The sequence below is a fragment of the Hakea prostrata genome, chromosome 5 (genome assembly GCF_041222555.1).
Source record: "Hakea prostrata isolate BN-2017 chromosome 5, UWA_Hpros_2, whole genome shotgun sequence".
In the NCBI taxonomy this organism is placed as follows: domain Eukaryota; kingdom Viridiplantae; phylum Streptophyta; class Magnoliopsida; order Proteales; family Proteaceae; genus Hakea; species Hakea prostrata.
Genome location: NC_142604.1, coordinates 59,351,581 through 59,366,217, shown reverse-complemented (window position 1 = coordinate 59,366,217; position 14,637 = coordinate 59,351,581). Strand labels below are relative to the sequence as shown.

At 37.0% G+C, this 14,637-nt stretch overlaps 1 protein-coding gene across 1 annotated transcript; it reads right to left on the bottom strand.

The window, feature by feature from the left end:
* Positions 1 to 839: 839 nt before the first annotated feature.
* LOC149016862 (26S proteasome non-ATPase regulatory subunit 8 homolog A) lies at positions 840 to 11,494 on the bottom strand. The gene is made up of 6 exons (XM_089154898.1): positions 11,173 to 11,494; positions 8,521 to 8,599; positions 4,261 to 4,363; positions 3,776 to 4,039; positions 2,393 to 2,504; positions 840 to 1,254 (listed from the first exon to the last, which is right to left on the bottom strand). Exons 1-6 carry the CDS (start codon positions 11,275 to 11,277, stop codon positions 1,114 to 1,116), a joined length of 804 nt encoding a protein of 267 aa, XP_089011024.1. The 5' UTR covers positions 11,278 to 11,494; the 3' UTR covers positions 840 to 1,113.
* Between the last annotated feature and the right edge of the window lie 3,143 nt (positions 11,495 to 14,637).

The window sequence follows — 14,637 nt, the reverse complement described above, 5'->3', positions numbered from 1 at the left end:
TGAAGAAGCCTTTGGCACACATTGCGCCAACCTTCCCCCAATAATTTCCAATTCAAGTTTCAATTGAACTTTCCGTAATTTTCGATTCAAGTTTCAATTGAACTCTTACTTTGCAATCTCTCATTGATTGTTGGTATTTCAGTCTTTCCATTTGGGCATTGTATCGGTTTCTTTACTTGGTAGAATCTTCCAACAAATACTTAATGAGTTATAAAATTCAACGCGTAACATTTTAATTCAAGGGCACTCATTAAATTTATCTTAACCATTGAATTAAAATATACCATACAAGTAAATTCTATAACTCATTGAACACTCATTGGAAAAAAACCCTCCAAAAGAAGGATCAAACCAATCATTAGATTTGCTCCTTCAGGCTTCAACCCTAATTTCTTTTCTTCAATTGCCTATAATCCTGCTCCTTCCATGTGGACCTTCGAAGAGGAAATGAGAAGCATCTATATTCTCATAGGAATAAGACAAATTATCATACCATGGAGGAACTGCAGCATGCCCAACTCTTTCTGAAAAATTAAAATTAAGATCAAACAAAAGTAGATGAATTTGCAGATGACAGGATCACCCTTTATATTTCTCTCAAAACCTCAGTTCAAGAATTGAGGATGGACGCATGTCTCAGGAAAAAAAACAAGATTTGCTGGAAAATCATTAGTTCTTCCTGGCTCCAGTTTTCAGGTGTTTTCATCAGAATTGGGCTTATTCCAGGGCAATTCAAACCCTCGTGAATGAGGTTTCCGTGAATTTAGTATCGACAATTCCACCAAAGTCCTGGCCGAGGTTCAACTTTCGGTAAGGTCACCTAACAAAAGAGGGGGAAGAAAAAAAATAGGACCAAACGACACCATACATCTCAAATTTTAGGGTTCATCATGAATTCTGCAATCCCCTATGATTTATCAAAAATCTCATTTTATCATCTTATGCATTTCACTGAAGGCAAATCCCAAATGCAATCAAAATGAAAACATGCAAGCTAAGAGAAAAAAAATTTGCAAAAACATTTTGCAGTGACAGTGCTCAAGTATTAATTTGTTACAAGTTACAGTGTAAACTCTGGAAGAAGCATCATGCGATACCATGACCTCAGCAACTTTAAACTATACGCTCCAATTCTCTGGCATAGCTGAGAGTTTGATTGATCAGTTGTAGCGATGGTATCTCCTTGCAAGGGGCAGAGTCCTTTGCTTTCTGGAAGAATACAAACCCATTTTTTATCTCCCACTCAGGGTGATCCTGCACACAACAGATGATGTGTAGATGCTAAATTAGCCCTCAAACATCAGACCCCCCAGATCATTTGGAGTTCAATTTTACTGCAGATTTTTGTTTGAATGTTTCCATGGAAACATGAGAACATGGATAAACAAAGCTTCAGAGCTCAGACAGTTTTTGTAAACAAGACTGTTCAACAAGACACTAATGACAAAAGTGCAAACTAACAGCAAAGCTGAAATATAATTTGATGTGAAAACCGTAAATTCTGCTAGGAAAAAAGAAAGACGTGAAAACCGCCAAACCAAACAAGAGAAAATATGTGGCCAGAATGAGCAACAACATGAATTTCAAGCAGAACATGCTAGTTTGATCCTTCAAGCACTGCCTACCAGACATCATCTGGAACAGTATCCAGTGACACATGAAAAGTCAAGTATGATTGGAAGACCCAGAGAAACCGATACCAAAATCAAGAAGTTTTCCAGTCAGACATTCAGAATCCCAAGATGGAATTAGGACTTCTTTTAATTTTAGATAATTATATTGACAACTATCCCAACGATATTCTGGGATGCAGTTCAAAGCACTAGGATGCAAAATTCACTGGAAACAGTTTTCAGGGACTTCCACTTTTAACAACACTGCCTGTAAGATATGTGAATTGTAAAAGGAGTAGAAAGATCCATCATTCATGCCGTCTTCCTGAGTTGACTGATTCAAGTTGGGGAAAGAACACCGTTACAATGGATCAACAGTTGTATCCTCGAGGGTATATGCAATAAAACCCAGATTCAAACCGTAAGTGTCAACTATACATTCCAATTTTTCAAATTCCTACATCTAAGACGACAAAAACTCTTATCCCAACTTACTGAGGTCCACTACATGGATCCAAGCCAATAAATACATATATATAAAGAAAAGAAGTGGATTCAACTAGTAATAGAGTAAGAAGATAAAAGAAAAAAAGCAAAGCGCTGTCAAACAGGAAACCTCAGCTAAATACAACCAGCCACATGGATCCTTATCCTCAGTGAGAGGTGAGATTCAATCATGAGATGCATTATCAACATAACACAAGCAACTTAACCCACCCATCCACCTCCCAAATACAAAAAACCAGAAGCCAAAGGGGGGGTTGGGGGAAAGGAACTACCTCTTTGACATATTCAAGCAACTCATGATCAGATGAGAACATCAACATCTGCTTGGCATCACTAATTGATAGATAATCATATGCCTTCTCGCTACAACCAGCAATTTCATCTCTGCAAGAGGCAGAAGTGATAAAAAGTTAGACTCCCATTTCAAATTTAAATGAGAAAATAATCTTTTGTTCCCAGATTTAACTTGTCAGAAAGGAAAGAAAGGGCACACCTTACCTTCGAGTAAAGGCCCAACACTGATGGGTCCATAGACCATGTCAAATTACCACGGTGGCATTTTGTGAGTGGATACTCAGAAATCAGAACACAAGCCTTGATTAGGGTGGCAAAGGATTGACAAACCCACCCAACCCATTATGTACCACGTTGTGAAAAAGGTCCAACCAAGAAGAGTATGTCAAGGTTGTCAAGGTGGCAAGGCAACCAAAGCGGTTGGGGTTCCACCTAGGCAATTAGGCGACAAAGCGGCGCCTTGGCGGCAATAAAGTGACCAAAGCAGTTGGGTCCAATTTTTTCAAAATGACTACTTTTATGCTAATAAATTTCTATTATAAACTAAACAAACAATCAAGAATCACATTTATCGTAAAAAAAAAAAAAGCATTCAAGAATCATAACTAAAAAGATTATTCAAAAAATAACACAAACATAAGTTCATCTCATCAAGCATCATAACATTGACTATAAACTATATCAAATTATAAGAATGAAAATGAAAGTAGTAATTTTACATTTTTACTTACTTTTATGATAGTGTGATGCCAAATAAGTGTCTTATCCATTTAATGATTCATTGATTCCCAATTCCAAAATGACTAACTATTAAGTTTGTATATGGCTTTGTAGAATAAAATTTTATTTAAAAAAAAAATCAAGAAAAAATATTATTATGTAAAAAATGTCAAAAATGTGACCGTTTTGGCGTCTAGGCGGCAATTAAGGCGCAAAAGGCTACAAAGTGGAAGCAATTAAGTGAAAAAATGGCAAAAAAATTGTATGTTAACAAAGCGAGTTCAAAACAAGGCGGTTGAAAAACCGCCTAGACGGGCGCTTTGACAACCATGACAGTATGTTGTCCATTATCCTGGTTCAAGGAATAATACCTCTTAGAATTAGAAACCAGGTAGATCTCAGTTTTGACAATTTGAGCAACCTAAAGTAGTGTATCCAAATTGGCATTGATACAAAGCAAATTAGTAGTCATAGGCATGTCATATCAATATCATAAGACCTGAATGTAGACCTTTGAACTTTCCACCCAAACCACGTGATCCCAAGCTAAAAATCCCTTTTCAATGCAACAGGTTTTCGGTTTCCAATACATTTAGTCAACTTCAATAGCCAAAATTGTTGTTCAGATTCCAAGATGTTACCTGACTGTCTTCGCAAGGAGATCCATGAAATAAACATAAGTTTCATGAGGAACAGTCTGCCTGGCACTCAATACACGGTTATAAGCCCCTTCCATGAAGGACTGTTCCAACTCCACAGCATGTTTAATACAAGGATTTTCCAGAGCAGCAGGTGAAAGCAGTTCTAGTTCAGTATGAAATTCTGCGATTCTATTCTGCACAAGGAGCCTGAGAAGGTTAAGGCCCAAGATTGGGTACTCCTGAGGCGATGGAGGAAGGCGGCCACTGTTCAACCAGAGAAAAGAACACTTATAAGGAAAGCTTTCCACATTGAAAGAGTAGCTGACGAAATAAACTACTCTAGAACGAAAGGCCCCCCAAACATCCATTAGCTATTAGGTTTGCATCAAAACTAAAGCTTTATATGATAACTTCATTGCTTTGTTTCTTCTAGTCATTAGAAAGTTACCCAGTATCCGTATAGTAACTAGTCATTAGAAAGTTACCCTGTATCTGTATAGTAAGGCTTAAGTTGAAAGAAGTCCCTCTCGAAAGCATCTTGATCTTCTGTCTTCACGCTAAGAACTACAGCATGTTCATATATATCTCCTGAAAGTTCACAGCCACAACAATTGATTGCAAGTCTGAGTCAGGAAATAACTGCAACTTAAAAAAAATACAGAGGGATGACTAAGAATGGCCCACAGAAACCTACAAATTTCAACACAGACGATAAAGCAGGCAGAAACCTACTATGCCATCCAAAGTCTATTGAATCCAGCCCAGGTGACCCACCATAAATCAGATGAGTACATCGAAGCTTCCTATCAAAAGCTAAAGCATACACAAAGATAACATCAATTTGTACAGACCCAAGTTTAAGGTCTCAGCTAACTGATGTGGGACTATTCTCCACATTCCCTGATGCAGAACCACCACCAATTTGGGCTTGTTTTCGTAAGAAAAAGTCTAGGGTTCAGTCATATATGATATATGCCTTTCACCCGATGGGTTTATTTTATTTGGTAATGAGCATTCTTTGTGGGCCTATAATAGGGGTACAACAACTGAGCAGAATTAGACTCAAATATTTCATTTATGTTTGAGAGTTTAAACCAGTTTAACATTGATTCAAGTTAAGTTAGTATCAACGTGTCAATTCAAACTAGGGTATGCTAGTCTTTTCCTAGAATTTAACCAGGAAATCACGCAAAGAAATTCATGTTTTCAAAGGGCCATGGAGAGGCCCTATGATTTGAACCTGTGCCATGTCTTGTTGATACTGGTGGCCCAAACTTCAACCATCGCATCAAGAGCTGACCCCCTAGCCTTGAGATTACTAATAAAAAGAAAGTTGGACCAAAATTCACCATAGCCATCATTGAGTGCATACTGATGCAGTACCACCAGCCTAAAACAAGCCATTCCTGGCCACTGATTCAAGTCACAGTCAGGCCCGCTTTTGGATCCATATGTTGGTTATACTTAGCCATATGTCAACAGCCATGTTCCACCTTATGTGGCCATACCCAACAGGAATTAAGGATTTATTAAGGAAATTCTTTGACAGATTTGTGGGCCTCATAGGGACCGGTGGCATGGGAACTTGTGAATGATAGGAACTGCCAAAATCTTTGAGTTTCTTAGTCACTACGATTAACTTCATCTTCCTTTTATTTTTACTTGGTTAATAGATAGATAGGCTAAGTAAGACTTTCTAGTTCCATGTGTTTCTAATTTCATTGCTCATTCCCCTTTCCATAACTACTTTGGCAGCCAGCCTACTCCTCGAGCCATAGAAAGTTTTTATTTTTGGAATCCTGTTACACTCAAATAAACTGGAAGTGCCATAAGAAGCCCAATTTTGGTGTTGAAGCTATTTTCTGCTCTGGTGACCTGTGATGATTCAATCACAACCTAGCGGTGAAATCTAGGAGGAAGGGTGGTTTTAAGCCCACCGATGGGCCATGGCCATAGGTATTGAAGCCTATTGGTCATATCTTGTTCTCTTCCTCTTCTAGTAAGTGTTTTATCTTTTTTTATCTTGTCCATCAATATTCAAGCAGCTATAGTTCTTCTAGTTTCTCTTCTATGTGTTTGTCTTATTCCTAATACTGTTACTTAAGTTTATTCAATCTGTTAATCTTTTTCCAGCAGTCTACCATCTGTGGCAACATAGCTTAGCCTTCAGGCGACAGATTCTAAGAATCTGGTTGTCAATCTGGGCTAACATTAAACCATGTTACTCTGTTTTCTTTGAAATCCGCGTTCATTTTATGGGTGGTTGGTGAGTTGTGACAGCTTCTTAATGTAGTACTGTATTTGAATGATCAAAACAGTAGCCAAATAGGACCTTTCACAGGGAATCAACTTTAGATTTGATAAGACTTAAGATAAATAAAATTCAGATATAAAGATAGGCTGAAAACCGGAGTGGTAGAACAAGGATATTGGTTTAAGAACAATGACTAAATAGGTCTTCAAAACAGCAGTAGACTATAAAGAAGAAAAGGATGGAACAATATAAGAGAATTAAGAGAACAATAAGGACAACAAAGAACACCGGGCCACACCGCAAGGTGGACGATTGGATCAAACACCAACCTACCGATCAAACACAAGGGTCCCAAGAGGAAGAATGCTAGCAAGCAATTTGATTCAATTCAAAGTGTCTCTTCACCACTACAAAGTCTCTTTATAAGCATTCTAAAGAGACATAAACATTAAGGCAACATCCAACCACAGCCACCACCACCTATAATAACTCACACACCTAACCTTGACAAGGAGAACTCCTTTGACAAGAGTCTCTTATTCAACTAAGCCCCTTTATTGACTTTCTAAAACAGACTTAGGCTAGGTCAGACTGAGTTCAACAAATGTGGGCTAACTTAACCCACTAAACAGCCCTAGCCCAGAAGCCATGGGCTGATTCAGGTGACAACTTTAGGCCTTTGATGGGCCTAACCCAATGGGCTTTTTTCGTAAATATGTCTTCAATTCTGCATCACTTCTACTTACTAATTTACTGTTTGTGACATTTACTTTACTGTCTACTTCTATTTCTAATCATCTGAGCAGCAACTTCCTTCAGTATTTTTCCAGCTGAGCTCCCACATAGGTTCTCTAGGGTATATTAATTTAAACCTTCATCAAGTTCTTCGGTTGAGAGTTTGCTCATCCAAAGTTTAGGCTATGTTCTAGGATCACCGTGACTCTGTATTCTGTAAAGTGTCAGTGTGTATTTGTTTCAGCTTCGCATACGGCGTTGTACAGTTACTTTGAAACCACAAAACCACAAAAAAGAAGGGGAGATTTGTCTGATTTTACAGAAGAGATAAACAGCCAACAACTCGGCAAGCACTAGCCAATGCAGAGTTGGTTGAGTGGTAAAGATCCATACTTCTCAGTGGAGAGGTCATGGGTTCGACCCTTGCAGACGGCATTTCATTTACAGTTATAATATAAAAAAATAAAAAACTCGGCAAGCACTAATATAACCTTACACAAAAACAGAATCAAGATAGGGCTCAACCTGAAAAGAAATGCCAGGGGAAAGCAGGGGTTTTTAACTTGAGGCTCCAAAGCTAGTTTTGATAGTGCAGGAAAGAGAAGGATTTGTGAGGAAAATTGATACAGGTAATGTTATTTAGATTTTAACCGTGACGGGGTCATCTAGAATTAGTTTACATTATATTGAGGTGCTTATAAAGGGAGCAGGAGTTATTATCCCCCCCCCCCCCAATAAAAAAACGGAGGTAAAGCTGCTTTACCACAATAAGTTGAGGTTTGAGATAATTATAGTGGAAAGTGGAAACTAAATAACACTTTTGCAACAATATTACAGAATTCGGGTGCTACATTGGCTTTATGATAGGGTTCTGAGTCATCTGACTAGGGCTGCAAGGCTTTGAAATTGGGTTCAGAAAAGGTCCAACTGACGGGGGAAGGTGATCATATGCTGATGTTCAATATCAGGATTGTTGAAAATGGAGATGCTGAAAAATTCAGTGACTAGAATTAATACAAGAGAAATATTTTAAGATGAGAGAAATCCCCATTTCTAGCTGTCCAGCACCCATTCCTAACTGAAATTCAAATCAAGTAATTAATCATATCAGACATTTAGAAAACCCTCGGACTCTGGAAACATTATCAGCCAAATGATATAAGTGGACCAAGAACTAACGGGTTGATGAAAATGAAGCAACATCTGACCCCAAACCAAAGGATCAAATCATGATTACTTACATTTGTCAATGAACAAATCAGAAGGTGAACTTCAATACAGTTATTACTGAAAATTACTATAGAAGCAACCAGTGGAAAATTAGTAATTACTATGACATTGCAGGAGAAAGAAGCTACATGATGTTTTGGTGATTTTAAACTGTCAAATGCATTGAGAAATTCTTGCCACCCTTTTTTGTGGTGGTGGTGGTGTGGTCTTTTTTTTTTTTTTTGGGGGTGGGGGTGGGGATGGGGGGGAGGCATTTAGGGATAGGTTGAACATTTGATATTGCACAGATTTTTTCTCCCTCAATTCATTCTGATTTCAGAATTAAACTAATACCATGCTTAGGACTTCTTAATGCATTCTTTCTTTCAAGTTTCAATAACTAAGAGCATACTACATAATACTGTTACTTTTCAACATACAAAAATGAGAAAGAGGCAACAGAATATTATCCGAATCTGCACAACTACGATTACCAATAAAAAACATAGAAACATGGTAGATTAATGCTCAAGTTAAGAATGGTTACTTGCAACTGTCAACTCATGAACAGCATTCGGTGAATCTTCAAACAATGGTGGGAGGCTTTTAAATTCTGTCAACAAGACCTGAAGGAAAAAAGTAAATACAGATCCTATTATTAATCCGATAAAAATACAGATCCTATTAGGAAAAGAAAATTTCTTTCAAAAGAATTTCTAAAAAACCATCACTAGGGGAAGAAAAATTAAAACATTTGTTAAATGTTATTAATCGGCAATCCGAGGGACCCAATTAGCAGCCATAAAAAAATGATTTTCTTCTTCTTTCTAAGAGATTGCACTTTGATAGGCCAATTACAGTCCATGTCATGTAATATGATTAATGAAAAGGCCTCAAGCCATGTCAACAAATAACTGTTGTAATCAAGAATTAAGGAAGTCTATAATCAGCAGGAGATCATTCCATGCAAGCAAAACACAGAAATGGACTTATATGGATTGAAATATCTCATAGGTTAGACCTTTCCTGAGTCAATGATCAAGTAGCTTTTCTTTGTAAATGTACAAAACTTTGTGATGTAACTAAAAAGACTTTAATAAGCAACAGTTGCATATCACAGGAAGTGTACCAACAGAGAGTGAACTAGGATAGATCCCACTCACTGAATGCTCAATAGGCCACCACAAACCACAGTAGCATTACATTCATTTACCTTGACAGGACCAAAGTAATACACAATGACAATCTGTCTCTAATTTCAATTGTCAATTTTTTGACACTAAATTCTCTCCACTCCTACATTATTTGAGTTAGAAAAATCTCAATTATTCGTCCAGGTACATGCAGACTGTGTTGAGCATACCAATCCTACTCATCACTATCCAGAACGATTAAGAAATTTCCAATCAGAAGAATGAACCAATAGTTACATTTTTAAAAGTCAAATGCTTCATGCACACATTCATTTTTCTGTCTTTGTTTCATCTTCTTCTTCATGATAAATCACAGATCCAAACATTCTCCCTCAATCAATTGCATTTCTCTGGTCTCAGTGCAATGGGGTTCTTGAGGATTATAAAACTTACTGGAGTATTTCTTATTGGTCATAATTATACATGATTCCCTCTGTAAAAAAATTTCCCAAAGCATTAAGTGAACTCTCTGTTCATAACCCAAGTGTTCCTGGAGCAGTACCATTTTTTAAGTTAAGCCAGTTTTCACTTGAACATTTGCTGCTGGATCAACCACTCACAGTTAAATTTCAGTAATTTCTTAGAGTATTCCGTCAATAGCTTTGCAAATTGAAACCCTCGGATATGAATTCAGAACTCTATGCACCCTGGCAATTCTCGAATTTCACGGTTCTCCCCCATCATGGCAATTGCAACACCAAATTCTATAATCATACCATTTCGAAAAAAATTTGCATTCAACCCAGTAAATGAAGTGGCAAGATGGTCTACAGTAAAGGATAAAAGTTAGGGACTTGGACCCCATTTGTAAGTGAGAACTAAGATGGGTGCAAAAATGCTGATATTGCTCTTCAAATCCAAACCCATCCTTGTTCGGTTAATTTCAGGGAACAAACTTGCAAACACTCCAAGAAGGTCATTAATTGCTTCCTCTATTGCTGTGGTACTTCAAAAATCAAAACCCACCCCTTTAATACCCAAAGTCCCACCATTTACTGTTCATTGGAAAAGTAACTTACCACCACCTTGTTTCAGCACTCACATCCCAAAAAAATAACTCATAGATATGCGGGTTCATCTTCTATACAGTCCCACCGCACCTTCCCCCTCTGAACAATTATTTGTGCACTTCATTCAATAAGTAAACAATGATCTAGCAGCAACACTTCCTCTAGAGGAAGTGTCTACCGGGTCTAAGTACTTGCTCCCCTGCTTGCATGGATACTCTGTCTTTGAACTCTCACGATCACAGCCTTGCAGATAACATTTCCCTCTACCTTCTTGTGTTTGAAATTTTTAAACCACTACTCTTTTTTGCAAGTTTGGCTTGGTCCCCTTAAAATTCTATATAGTTAACAACCTGAAACTAAGTACAGTGACATAATTAACATGGCATGCCCAGTTAGTTGGCACATAAGCTGGGAAATGGGGGAAGGAGGGACTTTGAATCTTCCTCCATAAGCAAATCATGGAAAGCTCTCAACAGACGTTGTAATGATGAATTCAGCATTATTTGGCTTCCTTCTCTTCTTCTGCATTTCTTCATCCTCCCCCTTCCGACAAAATAAATTAAAGACTGTGTTTGACTAAGTACAGCATCATCTACGTTTATATTCCAGGCAGACCTTCTGCATTGTTCTTTACTCTATCTTCAATAACTCCAAATATCTCACTTGATCAATCACAAATTCCTCGACATTATGAATAGGTATAAACTTAAGCTCCATGATATGCACTTCCCAATATCTTCTTTACCAATAGGGATCGAAGTTTAGCATCCATTTAAAACAATCACCCTAGATCCTCGCCAGGCACCATGAAACCAAAAGGAAACTGACAATGTTTTCGAAATATTTTGTATAAATCCATCCCTTAATAGTTAAGAACTTCATCTCAACACCGTAGAAGTAACCCAAAAATGAGAAACAAAGTCTAAAGTTTCTAGATGCATTTAAACTTAAGCAAAATTAAACGTCCAAGAAAGGAACAACGGTAGAAAACAATACCTTGAGCTGAGAGAGGAGATGTGCGCATGTATCGAGATCTTTCCTAACAAAAGCAGCCTTGAATCTCTCAAACAACTGAGACACCTCAGTAAGCTTCGGATCCATGATCTTTCCCTCTCAAATTAGTCTCAAACGCTGCAAGTATACCTACTCTGACACGTTTTTACAACAGTAGACGAGTGCGAAACTGAACAACACAATCCAACGAGGTGGAGTAATTAGGGCATCCGCATACAGAGCGAAGGTGGGATGCGGAAACCGGATTCCGAGCCAGAGAAAACTAGCCAAGCCACAAGCCGAATGCGTACGTGCGGCGGAGCACACTTCTGATCAAATACTCACCTGGTTAGGGGTTTTTTTTTTTTTTTTTGCCCTTTTTTTTAAAATATGGTGGGGCCGTGGGGATGCATGAAAATCAATTTATTACTTTATCTCATTTACTTTTTAAAATTAGCCAATGATGGGTTAATAAAGTAGTTAAATTTAACCCGACTCGACTTCTCACATGCCGTTAAGCTCAGTTAATTTACTAATGATATATCATTGAATAAAACTAAATATTAGAAAATACCAATTTTAATTTGAAATTTAAAATTAAAAATCACCTAATGCTAACCATTGTGCATGTTACCAAATTTTCTATTAATTAACATTTTATATGTTAATTTGTTTGTAAAATTTTTATTATTGTGATTGTGAAAAAATTAAATCAAACTTGAAAATTTCAACAACCATTAGTATGTGGCCCCACCAATCCCTAATTAAATTCTCGAAAGAAAACAAAAAGAAAAATAATTCAAGGACAATGTTTCTATTGAATATGAACTTCACCTGAAAATCCATGTGTTTATATTTTTTAGTGCAATAGTAAAACCCTCATTAACAAGTATCACGCTCCAGTAGAGATCATTGTTGTTTTTGTTTTTTTATGTAAATCATAAGAATTACAACACACATACAAACTCAATTATTTTATCCCTATCCTGCTCTTGTTGTTTAAACTTAAATTTATACCGCGAAATAGTTCGTCTTCACCATGATGCACATTTTGATGGAGTTAGGGACGAATAAGCAAAATCTCAAGAGGTATTTTATTCACAAACTTTCTTGATCTGGGTTTTCATCAAGTTTTAAATGGAAATGATTGGTACTCTTTCAAATCTAAAATTGATTCTAAAATATAAAATTAAAGATATAATTAACATTCAATATCATCAAGTTTCTATAAATGAGGGTGAATATCATCTTTTTTTACTTCTAAGTTTTAATGAAGGGCAAAATAGACATAATATATCCAATGTTAACAGCCACTTAATACCGTTAGAAGTGAGGGGGCAATAGTAATTTTATAAAGAAAAATGTTTGATTATTAATAAAACTAAAGTATAGGAGGCAATAGTAATCATCCCAAAAACAAATTATCAAACTTATGTACCAAAAAAATTTTGTGAAAGTGGATACATTGTAGCTTCTATGGCAACATTTTGTTCAATTTCTTTGTTTTTAGTTTTTTTGTAATAGGCAATTTTATATATTAGGGATGCGGTATTACATAATAAGTGGGGCTATGCCCCTAGCCCAAGGAAATTCAAATTTTGATCTCTTACTTGGAGTTGTTAGATTTTTACCAATTAAGCCATCCCTTGGGATTTAGATTTCTTTGGCTTTCCACAAATGTCAAAAAAAAAGACAACAACAAGCACGAATTGTCATACAACCTTTTATTAGCTTGTTGAGATGAACATAATATGATCCAGACTCTTATAATGCGTTCACTTGAATGTTTGTGCAACTGATCCAAGGTCATTTTTTAAGCGATTCATTTTAATTTTTTAAAAAATGGTCACTCTTCTTTTTTTTTTTTTTCCCCCCCCCCCCCCCCCCCCCCCCCCCCATTTGGAGTTATAAGGTAGTTCATTTAGATTTGATTATTGCACTAAGGGGATCTAACATTAGTTTATAATATCCCCTTAGTGCAATATATAATGTTTAGGTCCCAATTCCCAACCAAAGTAACACCATCGCCCATTATTAAGTATTTTCAAATTCAAACCTAGAGGACCGAAATACCATGAGATTATGTAATGACCAAAATACACATCCTTACATATCATATTTTCTTTCTAATGCCAACATTCATACTACCTTACCCAAACTTAACGCTTTTGATTTTCAGACAACCAATCCAACTCACAAAGTCCTGAGCATCCTTCTCCCACTCCCTCTGCAACTCTCACCACACCTCCGCCCGAGGCTACAACTCTCTCTATCACACCCCACTCAGCTGGATCCGATCATACAAGAATACCCATGGGGGTGATACACCGCAAGACCTATTTCAATGACAACTCCATACAACACACGATAAATCATAATTAAAAGGACAAGAATAAATTAAGTTCAAGTATAAAGTTATCAAATCTTAATTATCAAAAGGTTACAGTCATCCATTATCTAAAGTTAATCAAACTGGACATCAGAGTTTGAAGGAAGCATAGTTTGTTACAACGGAATTTAAACTAAACTGACTCCCTAATGGAATCTAACCTCATAAAAACAGTACTTGCACGGGCGAAGCTACATCTTCTTCAGTCACTCCTTCAAGAAAGTCTATCAACAACGAATCATCCACTTGGAAGGAGTCCTTATAACCTGCTGAATATTCTTATAGAACAGACATATAAAAATGAATGAATTCAACAGAATTCAGTGAGGTCAACTCAACATCATATAATGCATTCGTACACAAGATCCCACATCATGTCATGCCCCATGTTGACCCCTCAAATGGACTCTGATTTTGGTGATTTTTGGCTTGTTGGAAAGGTCTTTCGACAATCTTCGATTTGATACCTTATTCGCATCAATCGGATTCTCCATCGCCGATCTACGGATGTTCCAAAATCACAATTTTTACACCATTGTGATTAATCTTCCATCTTCTCTTAAACTCTAGGAGAGTTGATGAGTCATCACAATGGGTCATCCACTAACATTGGTTCAATTTCCAATCCTTCGAGTTCCACTTGAATGGCCCACATTTGTCGTCAACTTGAGGCCCGATTTTCTCGGTCTTGAAGCCACAGGTTAAAGGGGTAGAAATTCGGGAGATTTCACACACACACACACACACACACACACTCTCTCTCTCTCCTCTATGCCCTTATTTTTATCTTCTCCATTTATAAATCCTCTCTTAGGTTTCTTTTCTAAATGGATGCCTATAAACTAAACAAATCAGTTGGGGATAAGAGCCTTGCAACCTATCTGTTTCAATCTGTAGTTTCGTGGCTTCGTGTAGTAGTTTGATATTTTGAAGGTTGTGGCTGTCAATTTTTTTCTAGATCCAAAGTAAGTTTCGCATCTGCCAACATCAGCTTCGCTTGATTCTAAGATTGTTTTTAGTATTTCTCAACCTATTGTATCTTTATTCTTACGTTATGGTATTTTCCCTCCGTTCGATCC